The sequence below is a fragment of the Phyllopteryx taeniolatus genome, chromosome 7 (assembly GCF_024500385.1).
Source record: "Phyllopteryx taeniolatus isolate TA_2022b chromosome 7, UOR_Ptae_1.2, whole genome shotgun sequence".
Lineage (NCBI taxonomy): Eukaryota > Metazoa > Chordata > Actinopteri > Syngnathiformes > Syngnathidae > Phyllopteryx > Phyllopteryx taeniolatus.
The window spans coordinates 618954-642062 of record NC_084508.1 but is presented as its reverse complement, the minus strand read 5'-3'; the positions used below and the strand labels follow the sequence as shown (position 1 = coordinate 642062).

Genomic DNA, 23109 nt, shown 5'->3' with positions numbered 1-23109 from the left:
GCCAGCATCTGTGATGGTATGGGGCTGTGTTAGTGCCAACGGCATGGGTAACTTACACATCTGTGAAGGCACCATAAATGCTGAAAGGTACATACAGGTTTTGGAGAAACATATGCTGCCATCCAAGCAACGTCTTTTTCATGGACGCCCCTGCTTATTTCAGCAATACAATGCCAAACCACATTCTGCACGTGTTACAACAGCGTGGTTTCGTAGTAAAAGAGTGCGGGTACTAGACTGGCCTGCCTACAGTCCAGACCTGTCTCCCATTGAAAATACACAAGGTAACTCAATGTGCTTTAGATGACTAAAAGCATTTTCTAAATAAAGAGGAAAAAAATATAATTAAAACAGCGTACAGTGCAAGAATTATCATTCAAAAGTGGCACTGCTCTAAAAAGGATGAAAAAAGAAGAGTTTTTAACCTGGACTTAAAAACATGCACACTTGGGGCTGAGGTCACTTCTATTGGCAACTTATTCCATTTGTGTGCAGCATAATAGATAAATGCTGCTTCACCGTGCTTGTCAGCCACAGCAAACAGTGCGAGTATTGTTGAAATTCTTACTGATGATTTCAGAAAAGTGTTGCTGTCTAGCCATGACGAACTCTTCGTTAAAATTACAAAGGATTGTAAAGGATTTTAAAATCATTCTATACAGTTTTTATTTACATTTTGCACAACTTCTCAACTTCAATGGTATTAGACTTTGTACTGAGTTGGTTTTTTTTCGCCTGTAGGTCTGAGCTGCTGGTGTGAGAATGTCTAAATTAAGGTACTATTAAAAGTACACTACAGTAGTAAGACTATTATTATAATATTGTATATATCCACTACCTATCATGTGATGATGTGACGTGGCAAGCTGAAAAGCCTGTGTGTCAGAATAGCTGTTTTCAAAGTCAGATTCACTAAGAAGCCCCTCGAAATTCTCGGCCACAAGCTTATAAAGTCTCGCATCTGCGGGCGTATCCTTAAGTACCGCCCCTGAGTGGTTTTGAACAGCAAAGCTACTCCCCTTTACCTGTAGTTCATGTCACTTTTTTTGGCACTAACACAGCCCCATACCATCAGAGATGCTGGCTTTTTAACTTTGCATCCATCACAGTCCGAATGTTTTTTTTAATTTTTTTCTCTGTCCATGAGTCAACCGTACGCCCAATGGCACCAAAGAGACAGGTTTTGAACCAGCAAATGGCGGTTATCTTGATATTACCATGGCAGTCCCCGGTTTATGGCTCGCCTCCTAGTTTACCTAAAGGACATATTGTCCTGTAAACAGCAGGGAGGCGAACCTGCTGGGTAAGCAAACTGTCCCCAGAAAGCAATTACTGTCTTCGAAGTCGAGTGTTCAAAGGTCCCATGGTTAAAGCAGTCAGTCTATAAATGCACTATACTTTACTGTGAGAATGTCTAAATTAAGGTACTATTAAAATACACTACAGTAGTAACACTATTATTATAATATTGTCTATATCCACTATCTATCATGTGATGATGTGACGTGGCAAGATGGCGCCAGAGTGTCAGACAGACCGTCAGCTGGTCCACCTGTTGTGTTGGTTTTTCTGTTTGCAACACTTGCACAAACCGTCAACTCCCTGCTGGTTATGACCGCCAAACGCTACTGGAACTAAGGATCACCGCTGGAAATTGTGTAAATTGAACTATTACGGGAGCGAGGAACAGAGCCTTCTTTCCTATCGGCTATCCCTTCATAGCTCCGACGCATTCTTGTTCCACCATCTTGCCATAAAAGGCACGGACGGCAGGGAAAGCGTGGCGGCTGCCTTGTGAGGCTGAGGGCCAGGTTGGCACATCCCGATCGAGGTAGTTTTGGAGCTGGTCCTCGCCTGTGTGTCACTCAACGTTCCCTGGACCCTGTTCCTGCCTGTTTGGTTACATTGGCGGGCTCCGATGTGGCCTTCCAGCCCCGCGGCCCCTGCTCTCCATGTCTGTGCTGGTACGGAGTGAATCTGGAGTATCTGTGCCCTCTGTGTCGGGCTTCCTCGTCAATTGTTCGCCCTGAACCGCCAGCTCCTGCTATGTTTGGCCTGGTCAACGCCAGATCACTTGGGAATAAAACATTTATCCTTAAGGACTTCTTCATATCTCAGGAACGGGACTTCCTCTTTATCTGCGAGACCTGGCTGAGTGCTGCTTAGTCCTGTGTCTTTACGGAACTTTTACCTGACGAGTGCTGCCATTTCAATTCTCCCCGGATATCTGGCCGAGGTGGAGGAATTGTGACTGTTTTTAAGAGTGATTTTAAATACAAACAGATATCACTGTCATCTCCCGCCAGCTTTGAACTGAGTCTGTTTGAACTGGGACATTCACACACAGTGTTGTGTGCGGTAGTTTATCGGCCTCCCAAATATAACAAATACTTTTTAATGGAATTCTCTATGTTCTTGTCAGATATTATGCCTAAATATGACCGGGTTCTTATTGTTGGTGATTGCAATATTCATGTGTGTTGCTCCAAGAACCAATTAGCGAGTGACTTTCTAAGCATCATCGACAATTGGGCCAACACATGCACGTGTCACACACTGACTCTTGTTTTATCCTATGGTTCGTCTGTTTCTAATCTGGAGATCTGTGATATCTTATTTTCCCTCTATTTACTCCCACTCAGCTCAATTCTCAGGAAACATGCTATTTATTTTCATTGCTATGCAGATGACAGTGAGCTTTTTGCCCCCTTAAAAAGTCAGATTCCTACTGTGCTAAGCCATTGCTAGAGTGCGTACATGATATTAAGGCCTGGGTGTCTCTTAACTTTTCAAATTTTAATGTAAAAAGACAGAAGTCTTGGTCTTTGGTGGCACTTCTTTGAAACCCTAGTTGATTTGGGTCCCTTAGCGCAATATCAAAAGTCCATCATTAACAACCTGGGTGTAAAAGTGGACACTGATCTTAAGTTTTTTTACCTTTTTACCCTGGCTTTTAACATCAGTTAGCTTGTCTGATGTAGTGCATGTGTTTTGTTGGCAGTGCATTTTATTTTATGTTGATTTTACCTCCTTCATTTAATGTAGTTTTTATCTCATTTTATTTTATTTTATTGTTTTTATCCTTATTTTGGATTTTTGCTGTTTTTATTGCATTGTACAGCACATTGGGAACCTTGTGCTAGTTAAATTGTGCTATATCGTCTCGCTCGCTCTCGTACAGTGCAGACGCTTTTTTGCCCCCTCTGCTTGCTTCGCCTCTGTTTAAATTTTTCTTGCTGATAAGCTTGTTTTTCTTCTAAAAAAAATAGAAGCAGCAACTCCTGGATATTTTTAAACCTGTGGGACTGTACTTTCTTTGTAGATACAGTCAGTTGTTGCCATATTAGCAATAAGACCAGCAATGAAGATGCCTCCCTTTTTCCACTGAGGACTATCACGGACTGCTGCAGAGGATGTCAGAGGATGAAACAAAAATCCACTGTATGTGGATGTAAATGGCCAGTCGGGGAATGAAACCACTCTACCGATGTCTCAAAATGGTGAGCAGAAGTGTGCTAACAGACAGCCACTTAGCTCAACAAAGAGGACGGATGTGGACTGTGGAAATGGTAATGGATCATCCAGCAGTTCTCCCTGGAATTTACTGGGAGCAAAGCCCTAAGATATGGGACAACATCTAAAAGGGAGGACGCAACACCAGCAGATTACCGAGGAATCCGGCTGGCCTGCATTGCGTGCTCCTTCAACTGCAAGTCAGTGGCTGTGGACAGTCGCTACAGCGAAGGGCAAGAAAAAAGGATGCGAGTCAATGTAAAACATTGACATCAGACTTAGAAATAGATTTGAGCTACTTTGACAAGACCCTGGCCAAAAATGCTCACCCCCCACCACCACTTAAAGGTATGAAATTAAATCATACAAGAAAAAAAGGGGGCGGCACGGTGGGCGACTGGTTAGAGCATCAGCCTCACAGTTCTGAGGACCCAGGTTCAATCCCTGGCCCCGCCTGTGTGGAGTTTGCATGTTCTCCCCGTGCCTGCATGGGTTTTCTCCGGGCACTCCGATTTCCTCCCACATCCCAAAAACATGCATTAATTGGAGACTCTAAATTGCCCGTAGGCATGACTGTGAGTGCGAATGGTTGTTTGTTTCCATGTGCCCTGCGATTGGCTGGCAACCAGTTCAGGGTGTACCCCGCCTCCTGCCCGATGACAGCTGGGATAGGCTCCAGCACGCCCGCGACCCTAGTGAGGAGAAGCGGCTCAGAAAATGGATGGATGGATGGATGGAAGAAAAAAAGGGCACCCCAAACGGTAATAGTTGGTGATGGAGCTGTCAAAGATGTGAAACGTTTTTGCAGTGAGAAGAACACCAAAGTACTGTGTTTTACCAATGACATGGTGTCTGATATCTAAAAAAAAAAATCCTGGAGATCACTAAAGGCACCCAACTGTGAAATCTGTCATTATACACACAGGGGCCCTGGATATTGTCAAGTAGTAATCAGAGGTACTTAAGCAAGATTTCACTTATCTCCGAACAAAAGTTGCTGAGGTTTTCATAAGTGGACCTCTCCCAACGGTACGAGTTGGAGATAAACGTTTCAGTAGGCTCAGTCAATTAAGTAAGTGGCTCAAATAAGTGTGTACTGCACTGTCCGTGAATTTCATTGACAGGTTCCGCTATTTTGGGAGTGCAGAGATCTTTACAAGGTAGACGGTTTCTGTCTAGATAGACAAGGGGTTAAGTTAATGGCTGCCAACATTTTTTACTGTGTACGTCATTCAGCGGCCCAAAAGGAAAACACTGGCTTTGTTGACACGGCTGAAGGACAAAAAGATGAAGTTGTTCCCAAACAATAGGAGGAACAAGAGACAAGGCGACATGAGGTGCAGATGGATTTATCAGGGTCACTCAACCAATCGGAGGAACGAAATGAGATGAGGCAGCACTTTCAATCTCCCAAACCCCTCCCTGGCCCATTGGCGCAAAGCTCAACGCAAAACTCACTCTCGACTAGCCTAAATGCCATGTCAGGTCTGACGGACAGGTTGAAGGCTATTGTCAATATTGAAGTCGAGCCCATACCACACTAAGATCTTCCTCCCATCCCCCCTCTCCTGAAACCACCGTCCACTAAGATGCGAAGGGCCCCTCCTCCACCCATGAATAATCTTATCTGCTAATCTGACTGATATCTGCAGGGTCTTTTCCAGAATAAGTCAGACCCCTATGGAGAGGAGGCATTTTTCATCCCTGTAATCACGAGGGACAGAAAGTCAATGTTGATTAATAACATCATTAGAACCTATGATCTGGACTTTGTGTTACTAAATGAAAGGTGGTTAACAGAAAGTAGCTGTAATACCATTTTAAATGAGGTAACACCGGCAAATTTTAATTTTATGAACAAGTTTCGAATTGGGAAAAAGCCGTTGGTATTGCTGTTATTTTTAAGTTATAATTTCAGTGTCAAGAAATTATACTGGGTGATTTTAGGTCTTTTGAATATCTCTGTTTTTTAGTTAAAGTTGACCCAAATATTTTTGTTTTAATAATTTATAGACCTCCAAGATATAATAGAAAATTTATGGGGGATTTTTCAGAACTGCTGTCAATTAATTGTACTGACAACAACTATTTTTGTCATAACGGGAAACTTTTACATTCACAGTGACAATAACATGGAAAAAAAATCGAAAGAACTCTCTGCTATACGAGACACATTTGACCTCTCTCAACATATTAAGAGTCCAACCCACACTCAAGGTCACATCTTAGACCCGGTTATCTCAAAGGATGTTGAAATTCTATCAATTGACATTGAGGATATGGTTGTTGTTTCTGACCATTTTTTTAATTTTTTTTAAATTACAGATTCTTCCAAAAGTTCAGACAGCCTCTATGTCTATTAAGAAAATGTGAAGAAAAGAAAATGAGAGTACCGCCACTAACTTTATGGAGACCATAGCTGTGCCACAAACTGTGAATGCTGAGACAGTTGATGAACTAATCAGAGGTACTTAAGCAAGATTTTACTGATCTCCTAACAAAAGTGCAATGTTTGGATGCTGAGGTTTTCATAAGTGGACCTCTCCCAAAGGTACGAGTTGGAGATAAACATTTCAGTCGGCTTAGTCAATTAAGTAAGTGGATCAAAGAAGTGTGTACTGCACTGTCCGTGAATTTCATTGACAGGTTCCGCTATCCCCTCCTTGAGCCGTCACCTTATCGTGGTGGAGGGGTTTGTGTGTCCCGATGATCCTAGGAGCTAAGTTGTCTGGGGCTTTATGCCCCTGGCAGGGTCACCCATGGCAAACAGGTCTTAAGTGAGGGAGCAGACAAAGCACGGCTCAAAGACCCCTTATGAAGAAGACAAATTATGGACTCAGGTTTCCCTTGCCCGGACGCGGGTTACCGGGGCCCCCCTCTGGAGCCAGGCCTGGAGTTGGGGCTCGAAGGAGAGCGCCTGGTGGCCGGGCCTGCACCCATGGGGCCCGGCCGGGCACAGCCCGAAAGGGTAATGTGGGTCCTCCTTCCCATGGGCTCACCACCTGTGGGAGGGGCCATAGGGGTCGGGTGCAGTGCGAGCTGGGCAGTGGCCGAAGGCGGGGACCTTGGCGATCCGATCCCCGGCTACAGAAGCTGGCTCTAGGGACGTGGAATGTCACCTCTCTGGCAGGGAACGAGCCCGAGCTGGTGTGTGAGGTCGAGAAGTTCCGACTAGATATAGTCGGACTCGCCTCCACGCACAGCTTGGGCTCTGGGACCAGTCCTCTCGAGAAGGGTTGGACTCTCTTCCACTCTGGAGTTGCCCACAGTGAGAGGCGCCGAGCAGGTGTGGGTATACTTATTGCTCCCCGGCTCGGCGCCTGTACGTTGGGGTTCACCCCGGTAGACGAGAGGGTAGCCTCCCTCCGCCTTCGGGTGGGGGGACGGGTCCTGACTGTTGTTTGTGCCTACGCACCAAACACCAGTCCAGAGTACCCACCCTTTTTGGAGTCCTTGGAGGGGGTGCTGGAGAGCGCTCCCGCTGGGGATTCCATCGTTCTGCTGGGTGACTTCAATGCTCACGTAGGCAATGACAGTGAGACCTGGAAGGGCGTTATTGGGAGGAACGAACCCCCCGATCAGAACTCGAGCGGTGTTCTGTGATTGGACTTCTGTGCTTGTCATGGATTGTCCATAACGAACACCATGTTCAAGCATAAGGGTGTCCACACGTGCACTTGGCACCAGGACACCCTAGGTCGCAGTTCGATGATCGACTTTGTGGTCGTGTCATCGGACTTGCGGCCGCATGTCTTGGACACTCGGGTAAAGAGAGGGGCGGAGCTGTCAACTGATCACCACCTGGTGGTGAGTTGGCTCCGGTGGTGGGGGAAGATGCCGGTTCGATGTGGCAGGCCCAAAGGCATTGTGAGGGTCGACTGGGAACGTCTGGCGTAATCCCGTCAGAAGGAGTTTCAACTCCTACCTCCGACAGAACTTTGCTCATGTTCCGGGGAGTGGGGGGGACATCGAGTCCGAGTGGGCCATGTTCCGCGCCTCCATTGCTGAGGCGGCCGACCGGAGCTGTGGCGGCAATCCCCGAACCCGTTGGTGGATACCAATGGTGAGGGATGCCGTCAAGCTGAAGAAGGAGTCCTATTGGGCCTTTTTGGCTTGTGGGACTTCTGAGCCAGCTGATGGGTCCCGGCTGGCCAAGCGGAATGCAGCTTTGGTGGTCGCTGAAGCGAAAACTCGGGCATGGGAGGAGTTCGGTGAGGCCATGGAGAAAGACTTCCGCACGGCTTCGAGGAAATTCATGTCCACCATCCGACGTCTCAGGAGGGGAAAGCAGTGCACCATCAACACTGTATAGTGGGGATGGGGCGCTGCTGACCTCGACTCGGGACGTTGTGAGCCGGTGGGGAGAAGACCTCCTCAATTCCACCGTCACCCCTTCCCATGAGGGAGCAGAGTCTGGGTTCTCTGAGGCAGGCTCTCCTATCTCTGGGGTTGAGGTCACCGAGGTGGTTAAAAAGCTCCTCGGGTGCAAGGCCCCAGGGGTGGATGAGATTCGCCCGGAGTTCCTCAAAGATTCTGGATGTCGTACGGCTGTCCTGGTTGACATGCCTCTGCAGCATCGCGTGGACATTGGGGACAGTGCCTCTGGATTGGCAGACTGGGGTGGTGGTCCCCCTTTTTAAAAAGGGGGACCGGAGGGTGTGTTCCAACTACAGGGGGATGACACTCCTCAGCCTCCCTGGTAAGGTCTATTCAGGGGTGCTGGAGAGGAGGGTCCGTCGGAAAGTTGAATCCCAGATTCAGGAGGAGCAGTGTGGTTTTTGTCCTGGCCGTGGAACAGTGGACCAGCTCTACACCCTTCGCAGGGTCCTCGAGGGTGTATGGGAGTTCGCCCAACCAGTCTACATGTGTTTTGTGGACTTCGAGAAGGCGTTCGACCATGTCCCTCGGGTGGTCCTGTGGGGGGTGCTTCGGGAGTATGGGGTACCGAACCCCTTGATACGGGGTGTTCGGTCCCTGTACGACCGGAGTCAGAGTTTGGTCCGCATATCCGGCAGTAAGTCGGACTCGTTTCCTGTGAGGGTTGGACTCCGCCAAGGCTGCCCTTTGTCACAGATTCTGTTCATAACTTTTATGGACAGAATAAGGCGTAGAGGGGGTCCGGTTTGGTGGCCTCAGTATTGCATCTCTGCTTTTTGCAGATGATGTGGTTCTGTTGGCTTCATCAAGCCGTGACCTCCAACTCTCACTGGAGCAGTTCGCAGCTGAGTGTGAACCGGCTGGGATGAGAATCAGCACTTCCAAATCTGAGACCATGGTCCTCAGTCGGAAAAGGGTGGCGTGCCCTCTCCAGGTCGGGGATGAGATCCTGCCCCAAGTGGTGGAGTTCAAGTATCTTGGCGTCTTGTTCACGAGTGAGGGAAGAATGGAACGGGAGATCGACAGGCGGATCGGTGCAGCGTCTGCAGTGATGCGGACTTTGTATCGATCCGTTGTGGTAAAGAAGGAGCTAAGCCGAAAGGCGAAGCTCTCGATTTACCGGTCAATCTATGTTCCTACCCTCACCTATGGTCACGAGCTGTGGGTCATGACCGAAAGAACGAGATCCCGGATACAAGCGGCCGAAATGAGTTTCCTCCGCAGGGTGTCCGGGCTCTCCCTTAGAGATAGCGTGAGAAGCTCGGTCATCCGGGAGGATATCAGAGTAGAGCCGTTGCTCCTTCACATCGAGAGGAGCCAGATGAGGTGGCTGGGGCATCTGATTCGGATGCCTCCCCGACGCCTCCCTGGTGAGTTGTTCCGGGCACGTCCCACCGGGAGGAGACCCCGGGGACGACCCAGGACACGCTGAAGAGAATACATCCTTCGGCTGGCCTGGGAACGCCTCGGGATCCCCCCAGAAGAGATGGATGAAGTGGCTGGGGAAAGGGAAGTCTGAGTGTCCCTACTAAAGCTACTGCCCCCCCGACCCGACCTCGGATCGGGGGGCAATAAGTATACCCACACCTGCTCGGCGCCTATCACCATGGGCAACTCCAGAGTGGAAGAGAGTCCAACCCCTCTCGAGAGGACGGGTACCAGAGCCCAAGGTGTGTGTGGAGGCGAGTCCGACTATATCGAGTCGGAACTTCTCGACCTCACACACCAGCTCGGGCTCCTTCCCTGCCAGAGAGGTGACATTCAACGTCCCTAGAGCCAGCTTCTGTAGCCGGGGATCGGATCGCCAAGGTCCCCGCCTTCGGCCACCGCCCAGCTCACACTGCACCCGACCCCTATGGCCCCTCCCACAGGTGGTGAGCCCATGGGAAGGGGGACCCACGTTACCCTTTCGGGCTGTACCCGGCCGGGCCCCATGGGTGCAGGCCCGGCCACCAGGCGCTCGCCTTCGAGCCCCACCACCATTGGATAATTTCACCTGTGGGAAATGATATAAGGTTGAATACTGAACTCGGGAAAGCTGTCAATTCTTGTCTTGTTGGACCTCAGTGCAGCTTTTGATATATTAGATCGTAATATACTATTGAACAGGTTGGAAACGTGGGTAGGACTAAATGGAACAGTCCTTAAATGGTTCATGTCCTACCTGGAGGAAAGGAGTTATTTTGTAACCATTGGAAGTGTACAATCTCATCAAATGGCAATGACCTATATGGTCCCTCAAGGGTCAGTTCTTGGACCCCTCCTGTTCAACCTGTATATGCTACCCTTGGGTCAAATTATAGCTATGCAGATGATACACAGTTATATCTAGCAGTGTCTCCAGATGACTACAGTTCAATTGAGGTGTTGTGTCACTGTCTAAAACAGATAAATAACTGGATGAGTCAAAATTTTCTTCAATTAAACCACAACAAAACTGAGATAATTGTTTTTGGCAATAAAGAAAAGAGTATTGCTGTTAGTAAATATCTGGAGTCCATCCATCCATCCATTTTCTGAGCCGCTTATCCACACAAGGGTCGTGGGAGTGCTGGAGCCTATCCCAGCTATGTTCAGGCAGGAGGCGGGGTACACCCTGAACTGAATGCCAGCCAATCGCAGGGCACATATAAACAAACAACCATTCACACTCACATTCACACCTACGGGCAATTTAGAGTCCTCAATTATGCATGTTTTGGGGATGTGGGCGGAAACCGGAGTGCCCGGAGAAAACCCATGAAGGCACGGGGAAAACATGCAAATTCCACACAGGCAGGTTGGGATTTGAACCCCGGTCCTCAGAACTGTGAGGCAGACGCTCTAACCAGTTGATCACCGTGCCGCCTATATCTGGAGTCACTCTCTTTAAAAAAACAAAGACCAAGTTCGAAACCTTGGTGTTCTGATAGATTCCGACCTGACTTTCAACAGTCATATCAAATCACTTACTAAAACTGCCTTCTACCATCTGAAGAACATATCCAGAGTGAAGGCTTGCATGTGCCAAGTAGACCAGGAGAAGCTCATCCATGCTTTTATCTCAAGTAGACTTGACTATTGTAATTGTCTTGTGACTGGACTCCCCAAAAGAGCATTAAACAGCTACAGCTCATTCAGAATGCTGCAGCTCGGTTTCTGACCAGAACAAAGAGGTCAGAGCATATTAATCCAATTCTACAGTCTTTACACTGGTTTCCAGTCATCTTTAGAATATATTTTAAAGTTCTGCTACTGGTCTATAAATCACGAAATGGTTTAGGTCCTGAATACATGAAACAAATGCTAATGGAATATATAAACCCAGTAGGGCTCTGAGATTGACAGACTCACGTCAAATAGTGGAGCACAGAGTCCAGAGCAAACATGTTGAAGCAGCATTTAGCTTTTATGCTGCACACAAATGGAATAGGTTACTAACAAAACAGTTACTAACAGTAACTGTTAGTAACAGAAGTGACATCAGCCCCAAGTGTGAATGCTTTTCAGTCTAGGTTCAAAACTCAAATTTTTCTCATGCTTTTAAGAGCATTTCCACTTTTGAATGATATTTCTTGCACCGTACGCATTTTTAATTGTACATTTATTTTTTAACCTTTGTTTTAAATGTTAAGCTTTTTTTTTCTTTGCCTTCCAATGCTTTTAATCATGTAAAGCACATTGAGTTACCTTGTGTATGAAATGCACTATAAATATGCTTTGCGCTATATATATGCTTTGCTTTGCTTTATATAAATAAAGTGGACTGGATTGGATACCTACTTGGGCACTGTATATCAGAATCAGAATCAGAATCATCTTTATTTGCCAAGTATGTCCAAAAAACACACAAGGAATTTGTCTGTGGTAGTTTGAGCCACTCTAGTACGACGACAGTCAATTGACAGAGAACACTTTTGAGAAATAAAGACACCAAAAAAATAAAAACAGTCGCTGAGGAATAAAGGGTTGCTAGTTATCTGGTAATGCCGGGACATTTTTATTTATTATTTTTTTTGACAATTGTGCAAAAAGATGTCCTCTAGCACTTAGCGCAGTTCAAAAGACTAATATTGCAATAGTCCGGTGCAATGAACATTGTGCAAGGGGCGCCGAGACTTCAAGCGAGTAGTGCGATAATCTGGGACAATTTCGATTGTGCAGATGTTGCAGATACTCCTCAATCAGTGTGCAAATGGAGCAGATGCTACTCTGGTATGGGTGGCCAGTATTGGTCAACAACAAATATGCAACTAGTGCAGCGTGGTGAGACTACTACAGTGAGTGCACGAGTAATATATAATTGGCCCCACAGAAACGTGACAACAAACTCAAGTAAAAAAAATGCCAGCATGTTGTAATGGAATTATAGGTTAGGTGGTCAAGAAGTTGATTACAAGAGGGAAGAAGCTGTTGGAATGTATGCTAGTTCTGGTTTGCATTGATCGGTAGCGCCTACATGAGGGAAGGAGCTGGAAGAGCTGGTGACAGGGATGTGGAGGCTCCGAGAGGATTTTGCACGCTCTTGTCTTAGTTCTGGCAGCGTGCAAATCCTCAAGGGTGGGTAGGGGGGTTCCAACAATCCTTTCAGCAGTTTTGATTGTCCCTTGCAGTCGGAGTTTGTCCTTTTTTGTAGCAGCACCAAACCAGACTGTGATGGAAGAACACAGGACTGATTCGATGACCGCTGTGTAGAACTGCCTCAGCAGCTCCTGTGGCAGGCCGTGCTTTCTCAGAAGCCGCACGAAGTACATCCTCTGCTGGGACCTTTTGAGGACGTAGTTGATGTTGGTCGCCCACTTCAGGTCCTGAGAGACTGTAATTCCCAGGAACTTGAAGGTCTCGACGGTTGACACAAGGCAGCTGAACGTGAGGAGCAGCTGTGGCGAAGGATGCCTCCTGAAGTCCACGATCATCTCTACAGTCTTGAGCGTGTTCAGCTCCAGGTTGTGTCGGCCGCACGACAGCTCCAGCCGCTCCACTTCCTGTCGATATGCAGACTCGTCACCGTCCTTGCTGAGGCCGAAGACATTGGTGTCATCTGCATTTTCAGAAGTCTGTAAATCCACTGGCAGATGGCATGTGAGACGCTGAGCTGGAGAAGCTTGGATGAAAGGAGTTCAGGGATGATGGTGTTGAACGCTGAGCTGAAGTCCACGAACAGGATCCTCACGTAGGTCCCTGCACTGTCGAGGTGTTCTCGGATGTAGTGCATTCCCATGTTGACTGCATCATCCGCAGACCTGTTTGCTCAGTAGGCAAACTGCAGGGGGTCCAGCAGGGGACCTGTGACGCTCTTGAGGTGGTCCAGCACGAGACGTTCAAAGGACTTCATGACCACAGATGTCAAGGAGACAGGCCTGTAGTCATTTAGACCCGAGATTGCAGGTTTCTTGGGGACTGGAATGATGGTGGAGCGTTTGAAACAGGATGGTACTTCACACAGTTCCAGAGATCTATTGAAGATCCGAGTGAATACTGGAGCGAGCTGGTCCACGCAGACTTTGAGGCAGGATGGGGACACAAGTTCTGGGCCTGCCGCTTTGTTAATCTTTTGTTGTTTGAAGATGCGTCTCACATCCTGTTCGCGGATGGTTTTCTAGCGCTATTGTACAGGGCCCTGTCCCCGCTCTGATATGCGTCCTCCTTAGCTTGGCGAAGCTGCTTAAGTTTGGCAGTGAACCACGGCTTGTTGTTGTTGAATGTGCGAAATGACTTTGTTGGTACCCACACATCTTCACAGAAACTGACAAGGATGTGACAGTGTCTGTGTCATCCAGGCTGCCAGCTGAATTTTCAGACACTCCAGTCTGTGCAGTCTAAACAGCATTTAAGTTCACTTCCATCCACTTTTTCACTGTTTTCACTGTAGGCTTCACGCATTTAAGTTCTTGCCTGTATGTCAGTATTAAGTGAATTAAGCAGTGATCAGACGAGCCCAGGGCTGCACGAGCACCGTATGCGTTTTTTAGCATAGTATAGCAGTGTTCTAAAATGTTATTTTCCCTGGTCGGTCAGACGATGTGCTGCTGGTATTAAAGTCCCCGAGAATAATGAGGGGTGAGTCCGGGTGTTTTTTTCGTTGACTTGTTAGGCGAGCGTTAGCAGTGCGGCATTCGTGTTAGCTTGAGGCGGAATATAGGCGCCAGCGAGAATGAATGATGTGAACTCACGCGGCGAGTAGAATGGCTTACAGTTCAAAAACAGCGACTCCAAATGCGGGCTGCAGTGTGTGCTGAGCTCCGTGACGTCCGTACACCATTTTTCGTTGATATAGAAGCATAACCCACCGCCTTTTGTTTTCCCCAATAACTACGTTATGCGGTCTGCTCAGTGAAGATGAAAACCCGGAAGCATGACGCCGCCATCGGGTACAGCCTCGCAAAGCCAACTCTCCGTAAAGCACATGGCGGCTGAACGTCCGAAGTCTTTACTGGTCTTTAACAGAAGATGAAGCTCGTCCGTTTTGTTGGATAGAGAGCGTGCATTCGCGAGGTAGATCGACGGGAACGTCTATCTGTGTCCTCTCTTGCAGAGTTTCACCTGAATGCCGGCTCGCTTCCCTCTGTGGCGCCGTTTCCGTCTCCATGCGCCGAAAACCGCGGACGCCACCCCGGTAAGTAACTCGGGGGAAAAACTGAGCGGATTTGCAAAAGTTGGTGAAAGAAAGTCCGGAGTAGCCTCCTTGATGATTAGCAAGTCTCCCCTTGTGTAAGTGAGTCGTGTGATGTCTCCCAAGACGAACGAAAAACACAAAAACAAAAACAATACTAGAGAGTGCGTTACCGAGGCGACCACACTGGTAGGCGCCATCTTGGTCCATACCATAGGTACACAAAAATCCAGGGAATCACATTGTATTATCCATCCGTCCGAAGTCTTTACTGGTCTTTATTAGAAGATGAAGCTCGTCCATTTTGTGGGAGCGTGCATTCACGAGGTGGATGGACGGAAACGGCAATCTGTATCCTCTCTTGCGGAGTTTCACCTGGATGCCGGCTCACTTCCCCCTGTGGCATCGCCTCCGTTTCCATGCGTCGAGGACCGCGGTCGCTGCTCCGGTGAGTAACTCCGGGAAAAAACTGAGCGGATTTGCGAAGGTTGGTGAAAAAAAGTCCGGAGTTGCCTCCTTTATGGTTAGCAAGTCTCCCCTTGTGTAAGTGAGTCGTGTAATGTCTCCAAAGACGAACGAAAAACACAAAAACAATACTAGAGAGCACGTAACCGAGGCGACCACACTGGTAGGCGCCATCTTGAAAATATCATCTGTACTATGCAGTATAGCATGGAGTATAATATAGTACTGTGTAGTAGACTGTAATATAGTATAGCAAAGGATAGTTTACATATAATACATAAATCATTTTACACTTGAGACTGTGAGTCCTGGGATGCACATGTCTGGAAAAAATGAGTCCCAGCCCTGGAATAATGAGTCCCTGCAATTTATCATCACGAAATACAGAAACAGTAATCACAGTTCTTGCTTCGCGTTCCCGCTATATTGCAGATGTCTATTGCAGTTTTTACAGTTTTTTTTAACACTGTATATTTTGTACACTTTTTACACTTTCTTTTATACTGTTCGTGTAATATTTTCATGTTATCCATTGCTCTCTGTCTCTCAATATACAGGGTGATTGAAAAGTAACTCCCTATTTTATTCATAAGCTTTAATATTTTTCTTAATTTTTTTGTGTGTTCCATGATTAAAGGGGCGAGTCTATTCTACCAAACTAACGATTGGAAGAACTTGAAGGGCGAATACGAGAAGATATGTCTTCCATCCCACAAGAGTTCCTTGTGAAATCAGTTAATGTGGTTCCCAGGCGGCTTGAGAAACTGGTGGCTCATGCTGGCGGCCATATCAAATTTTAAATAAAACTCTATGCAGTACATTTTCTTCTCATGTTCATTTCTTGTAAGAATTATAGTTCAGAAATAAATTACAAGTACTTAAAAATAGGGAGTTACTTTTCAATCACCCTGTAGTTATGTGTTTGCATGTTTGTATTTTTTTAGTCGTTTAAAGGCCTTTGAAAAAATTTAAGTGCCGTAAATGCAACAAAAACATGGAGTGTATTTAAATTTCTCTGTTTTACGAATTTCACTTATTGCGGAGGTGGACTGGAAGGGGGATTACTGCATCCAGATAATCAGGTTATGGATGGATAACCAATTTATTATCATAAAATAACTAATTTATGAACAGATAACCAGCTGATGAAAAAAAGGACCTGGTTATTTATATTTTTACACAAAATGACTTTCAGGACTTTATGGAGCTTAGGAAATAGTAGAATTTGCTCAAATTGACACTTTTAGTTGATAGTGTAGTGTATATGAATGCATATATACATATATATATATATATATATATGTATATATATATATATATACATATATATATATATATATATATATATATATATATATATATATATATATATATATATATACATAAAAATGTTATTAATTTCGGAGAAAAGAATAAACCGGAAGCGACGCCTTTTTATAGAAAATTCAATGAGATCTAACATGGGGAATCTACAAATGGAAACAAATGACAGACGAACATCGGCAAAGGAGACTGACTTGTGATGTGAGGGTGGAATGAGCGGGTAGTGACAAATGAATATAGTTGGGGATTCCTGTTCTCCTTAATTTAAACCCAAATACGCACTAATCTGTACTTTTAGTAGACCGCAAGTTGGATTTACATGTGTTGACCAATTCAGGCAGGCGGGTCGACCTTCTGGGGGTTGGCAAGAGCGCTCACGAAGGATGGTTTGGAAAAAAAGGAAGGAAAGAAGAAAAGACACACTTCAGGTGCAGGATGGCCGGCGCGCTGGCAGTGGCAATGCTTGCCATGCGGTCAGGGAAAAACGTGCTCCGCAATTACTTCCCAACGGAGCCCCATCCGTAAACTGCCCCACACCCAAAAAGGGTAGCTTCGGGGAGTTGGCAGGTCCTTCCTGTGGTACACACTTGGCAGCGAGGCAGGGAGGTTCGGTGTCGCTCAGCCCCACACCCAAAAAGGGTAGCTTCGGAGAGTTGACAGGTCCTTCCTGCGGTACACACTTGGCAGCGAGGCAGGGAAGTTCGGTGTCTCCTAGCCTTCGGCACCTCGTGGTGAGAGGTGGGGGCTCCCGGGCTGGGCCAGATCTTCGCCAGGTTGAACAACGAGAGAGTGAGAGAGTGAGCGAGAGGGAGAGTGCAGGACAAAGGAGCGTCGGCCTTTCATCCGCTTCAGACAGCGAGGCCGGCCCCTTTTGACCAAATGAAAGGCAGACCGCACCTCTAGAATCGGATTTAATTTTAGGATAATTTGTAGTTTCAAACCACTGGAATAAAGTATTAAGTATTGGATTTAAGATAACGAGACCATTTTCCGACTTTGCACTGTCATGCGCCCATCCTCTTTAACCCCTGTAATGAATGTTTCAAGTGAAAGTGATTGTTGGGAACACTGTAATATTTGCAATGTGGCATTTATGTTGTGTGGGGTGAAACATTTAATCCCGTTCAGTTGACAAACAGATTTGACATCAGACATTCAAATGTGCAGAAATACAATCACTAGTTGTACTTCTTAAAATATTATATTACATTCAAATCCAGTAAAGATGGTAATTAGTTAATCCGGGGTTTTCCGCTACCTGTGGGTGTCGCTCGCGCTCTGTCGAAACACCTAGCAACTATGACTGCCAGTCGGGGACCTGGCAGTCATAGTAACGGGGGGGGAGGTGGTTGCTCACTAGGCTCATGGCGGTGATCCTGGGGCCGGGCTCTTCTGGCTTGGATGGCTGCTTGGCGTGGGGTGTGGCGTTGGGTCCCTGTGGCCTCCTTCGGATGGCCGGTTTTCGGGGTGCCTCGGTGGGGCCGGTGGACCACCATGGATCCCTTGCTGTGGGAGGTGTCCCGTCCAGCAGGCCACTTTCGGGTGGACTACTGGGCCCGACCCTGCCTCTCAATTGGGTGGGGTGGGGTCCTCAGCCCCCAGTGTTCAGGCATAGCAATTACGGGATACTTTTGACGGTTAATGTGCATGCGAAATGGTGTCAATTCGCTTGCATGTGTCTGCAGCCACACACCCCTGGGACTTACTCGCTGGGTGTGGGGCCACTCAATCATTGCGACAAATAACTTATAACGATGCGAAGTTCTTGGGTTTCCCCTCACTTGCACTCTGGTCCTACAGATGTTTACAATAACCATAGCCACTCCCACGACACTTCAGTTGTCCACGACCCCTGTCCTGCATGCTGCCCCTCCTGTCCCTCTCCTATATTTTCTTCCCTCACAGAGTGCAGCACTACTGACCCATACAACATTCGAATTTAAAGCTAGTGCTTTGTCTTTTATTGTCTTCTTTTCCGATATTATTGTTACCTTTTCACTCTCCTGTGTTTTTTCTGTCACTCCCCTGTAATTCTCAAATATCCATCAGAATACAAAGAAACTGTGTCACAGTGGCAGCTTAAAAAGTCGACAGTGACACAGTAAAACTGTTCCAGCATAAAAGGGATACAGATCTTCCTGTCTGCTTGACCTAACTGCCGAACAGGAAAAAAAAAAAAAAGCTATCTGTACTATACTTCAAACATTCCTTGCGGTTATATATGTTTCATTTTGGCAGAGAGCGGCAAACTGGCTGGTTGTGGGTTGCCCAGATATAGGCAGACTCCCCCACCCTGCAGGATCAATTGTGAGGCTCATGGCAGCGAGCGGTGCCACCTCCCCACTTGGAGGAAAAACTCAAGTAAATTAACTCCCCCTCAGTAGCGGTGAGAGGGAAATACAAGATAACCAAACAATTACAAAGGGTATGGTCGATGATTTTACTGCACACGTACACCTGTATCTGCGGCGTTCGTTCCCATGTCATGTGTTTTGTTTATTTAAACACACACATACCGAGGGTGAGTATTGTAAAAAAAATCATACACTGGATTTCTGGCACTACACTGGAGTACTTTAAGCCATGAACACATTTTTGAGTTTCCTTAAAGTGCTGCACTTGTGTGCATCTATTGCCAACGCCATTCCACCAGCAGCTTACTGCTTTCGTGAGCGGTGTGCTGGGTGTTACCACAACAATGGCAATTTATCAAGCCCGGAGAAAAATCTCATTTGTATTTATGGAACGATAACCTCCCCTACTCTGCCTCTGATTGGCTACCACCAAGCGAGTACTCGTACTTTTAGTAGATAATGATTTGCTGGAGCACTTTAGCAACACACATACATACGTGGCTAAGCAAAGCTGTGCGTCTTTGGACGCAGATTCATCATGGTTTACGCGTCCCTGCTCATTTTTGTGTCTCAGGCGCGGGATGCACATCAAATGGAATCCCTGCATAAATAGTGTATTACGATGTACCAAAGCTGTAATCACAAAAAGAAGGGAAGAGAAAAAAAAAGTTCACCTCTCATGTGACATCAAAACTGCATAATTAGAGGAAAATAAGGTCCAAACGTAGCAGTAGAATATGAGAAGTCTGTATTTCACTCCTGGAGCGCGCCTGTGGTTAACAATGAGCACATGCCTTCCCGTTTTTTCCATGGATACCATGATGTTAACCGAAGATGACTGTCAAACAGCAAGTTCAGATGGTAGCGAACAGCTAATGAGTTAAATGGTTCTTGGGCAAGCAGAATACTCCAACCCCCCAAAAAAATAAAATACAAAAAATTAAAGTAGGAGTATTTAGCAGCTCGCAGGGCCTGACTGCCTGTTAATTTGCGGCAATCACTCACTCTTCGTAGAACGTAGGTGCCTCCAAAAAAGTCTCAAAGGGGAAGGTTTCATCTCCTTGGACAACCTGCAGATGTGCAGGGAAACCTGAACTTTAATTCCTTTTTGATAAAGAGTTTGTTTGATCTTGTTAGATAAAGCTTGTTCCCTCCCAGTGGCAGCACTTACATCCGGATACACACAAAGCACGTCACCGTATTTCAGCTCATGTTGTCGGGTTCGGCGAAACACTTTCTCCTTCACTTGAAAACGATAAAATCATATGAGAAAGGGCCTGGGCTTCCCTCCCGGTCCAGGTGTTGGGGTAAGGGAGTGCTCTCGAGTTCTGGGGGTGTGGAGAGTACCTTGAGGCCAGCGTTTTTCATAAAAAGCTCAGACATAAACTCATTAGGTCCCGGCCTTTTTCACTTCCCTCGGGGACACAAATTATCTGGAGGATGATTCTGTGAGACCTGTTTTCTAAGTCCTCAAGCCGCTCTTGTAGCGATTTATTGACGGTCTCCTGTAGCTTCTTTTTTCTCCGTGCTTGAAATGCCCTAGGGCAAGAGGCAGCCATTCAAGTTATTCACCATCTTAAGGAATGCGCCCAGTGATGATTGTAAAAGTTTAACCGACTCCTCGATTAGCACTGACATGTCTTCCCTGAGCGAGAGTCGTTGTTTATCCAGTTTTGAAACAAGCTTTGGCTCTTGGATGAAGTGTCTGGGGAGCCTTTGAATCGTGAATTGTTAGCATCAGAGCTACTTGTAGCCATTTTAGCTAGTTTGCTGGCTTCAGTAGCTGCACTGCCCCGAGTCACTGTACCACTTGGTGTAGCGCCTGCTTCGAGAGTTGAACCACTCATTGCATGATCAAGAATAACCTTAACCTTTATACCCTCATCTGCTACACTACTCCAGCATTATTGTGCGTGGATAATAACTAAAAACATTGGTTACAGAGTAAAAATAAAACATAGAAGTGTTTGTTTGGCGGTAGTTAAAAAAAAAAAAGATTTATATTTCTTCTTTCTGAATGGACATGAGAAAGTTGTATTGCGTCTTATGACCCTCGATTGTGTTCATGCTCACCCCATAAAAAGACTGCAGAAATTATGTTGGTTAATGCTGTTTTTAAGTGTTTTAAACTGCATTGCTTTGTATCATAATCTTATTGCAGACTTGTTTGACTTCATCAATCTTTCAAACTTCCAGAAAATACCAATTTTAGTTGTCTACCATGTACCTTTAGTTGATTAGTACTCCAATGTGTTGGTTTGTAAGTGTCAGCGCCCTCAGAGAGCCAATATGACTGTGAAACCATATAAGTGTTTATTAGACATAAAATATATAGTGTCTATGTTGTGATAATTAGTTTTGAAACCAAAGGTTTGGGATGCTAGTCTGTTTAACTAATGCATTAGACTAGATTGAAACCAAAAGTCAGGGATAATAGTCTGCTCAGTAATTGCATTAGCTCAACAATTATTACATGTTTGGAAATGCTGGTATACATTTTAGCAGGAATTGTGGATGTTGACACACACTTTGCTTTCACCAGTCATATTAAAACATAAAATGTCATTTTGTGGATAGATGTCATGTGTGAAATGTTTTTGAAGAGTTTTAAAAATGCTCCTTTGCCGGTTTAAAATAACGTGCACTCACCCCTCCCCTCCCAGAGATGGGCACTCTCATGGTTTCAACACGAAACCTGCCCCCAGCGAGGTCCAGGGTCACAGTTGTCCCTCAATACCATGGTTATGTTTTTCTTTGCTAGAAGTTGATAGAATCCTCCCACTGACCCGATGTCAACCCCGTGTTTCCTGTCGAGTCTTGCACTGACTTGCCCCCAAAATGTCACATGTTCGTGCGTGACCTATTTTTATTGCTTTACAAGGATGTAATGTTACAGCCTGTGATGTACTCTTTGAAGCGCCCGTTTTATTGCTTTACAAGGGACAATATAATACCATGTGACACCATGATCATGTCTGACCTCATGAAAGAGCCATAGTTTCTGCTAAAAGTTGATAGACTCCTCACACTGAACCTATGTCAACCACAAGTGTTTCCTGACTTGCCCCAGTCATGTCGCAACATGTTCGTGCATGCCCTATTTTTATTGCTTTACGATAGGCAACAATGTGGCCTGTGCTGTTTCAATAACCACTTTCTTCCTCCCGCCGCTCCTAGAGAAAGTCACACGTTGAATCTGGCCTGAGAACGTCCGCTGATGTCCTGAATATTCTTCTTTCCTGGTACCATTTTTAACATTTTAAAATAGGCAATATTCTAGCCTGTACTGTTTTACGACTATCTGAAGTAGCAGTTGTATTGTTTTAAATATGCTTCTTTACTGGTTTAAAATAAGCACCCACTCACCCCTCCCCTCCTACGTCCATGCGCGGCCACTGGCCTGAAACTCGTTTCCTGACTTAGCCTCGACAATGCACAACATGCTCGTGGGTGACCCCTAATCCTTCCTCCCATCTTCCCCCTCCTCCCAGACATTTGCTCGGGCATGTTCAAGGGGTGACCTTTTGCATGACCCCTCACCCTGATGCCTTTTTGCTTTATAAGAGACAATATAATTACATGTTTCCGGATGTATTTTTGTACAACCCTTTGAAGTGCTGGTTTTATTGTTTTACAACCCTTTAAAGTACCGGTTTCATTTTAGTCTTATTATATTATTATAGTATTATATTATATAGTATATATATATAGTATATATATATATATATATATATATATATATATATATATATATATATATATATATAGTATATTATATAGTATTATAGTCTTTGAATTTACATTTTTATTGTTTTATGACCACTTCAGGGCTTCTTAATTATACCACAGGCTACTTTTTATGACAGCACGATGGAGCCATACTGGCCATAAACCTGCCAAAAGTTTGATGTAAAAGTAAAAGTTCCCTTTATACTTGTTTTGTTACGTGTAGAATTTTAGTCAACTTTGGAATAAGGCTGTAACATAAAATGTGGAAAAAGGTGAAGCACTGTGAATACTTTGCACATGTACTGTATGCTAGTAAATAGATTTTTTATTTTTTTGGGGGGGGGGTTAGATTGTTAGCATTTGTTTTAGAACATGTTTTACATCATTCTTTACTATGTCGGACTGAAAAGACAGACTACCTTGTTGGCGCGATAGTGCTCTTTCACACGGGGCTTGAGGCCTATGTGCAGGTAAAGCTGGTCTTTCTGGTTATAGCGTGTCCATGCCACTTCTTCAAAGCGGTTGGGCTTTGTGTGGATGAATTTGGTGTCCTGGGGTACAGGCTGATTCGGGTCCCTGAAAATAAGAGCAAAATGTGAACAGAAACTAAATATCATAAAAAGTTCAATTTCATTGTTTGCCAAACAATGAAATTATTTGTACTTTGTGCTTTTTGGTCTTATTTTTCCCCTCTTTGTTTTAAAATGCTTGTCATCATTTAAAGCACATTGAGTTATCTTGTGTATCAAATGCAAC

General features: G+C 45.6%; 1 protein-coding gene across 5 annotated transcripts in view; it reads right to left on the bottom strand.

Annotated features, from left to right (window-relative positions):
- Window positions 1–23109, bottom strand: part of nlgn1 (neuroligin 1) — a 345371-nt gene that overhangs the window by 39261 nt on the left and 283001 nt on the right. For all 5 annotated transcript variants that reach the window (XM_061780578.1, XM_061780580.1, XM_061780579.1 and 2 more), the window contains one exon: window positions 22773–22929. In XM_061780578.1, the coding sequence (XP_061636562.1) occupies window positions 22773–22929 (157 nt within the window). The remainder of the gene's footprint in view (window positions 1–22772; window positions 22930–23109) is intronic.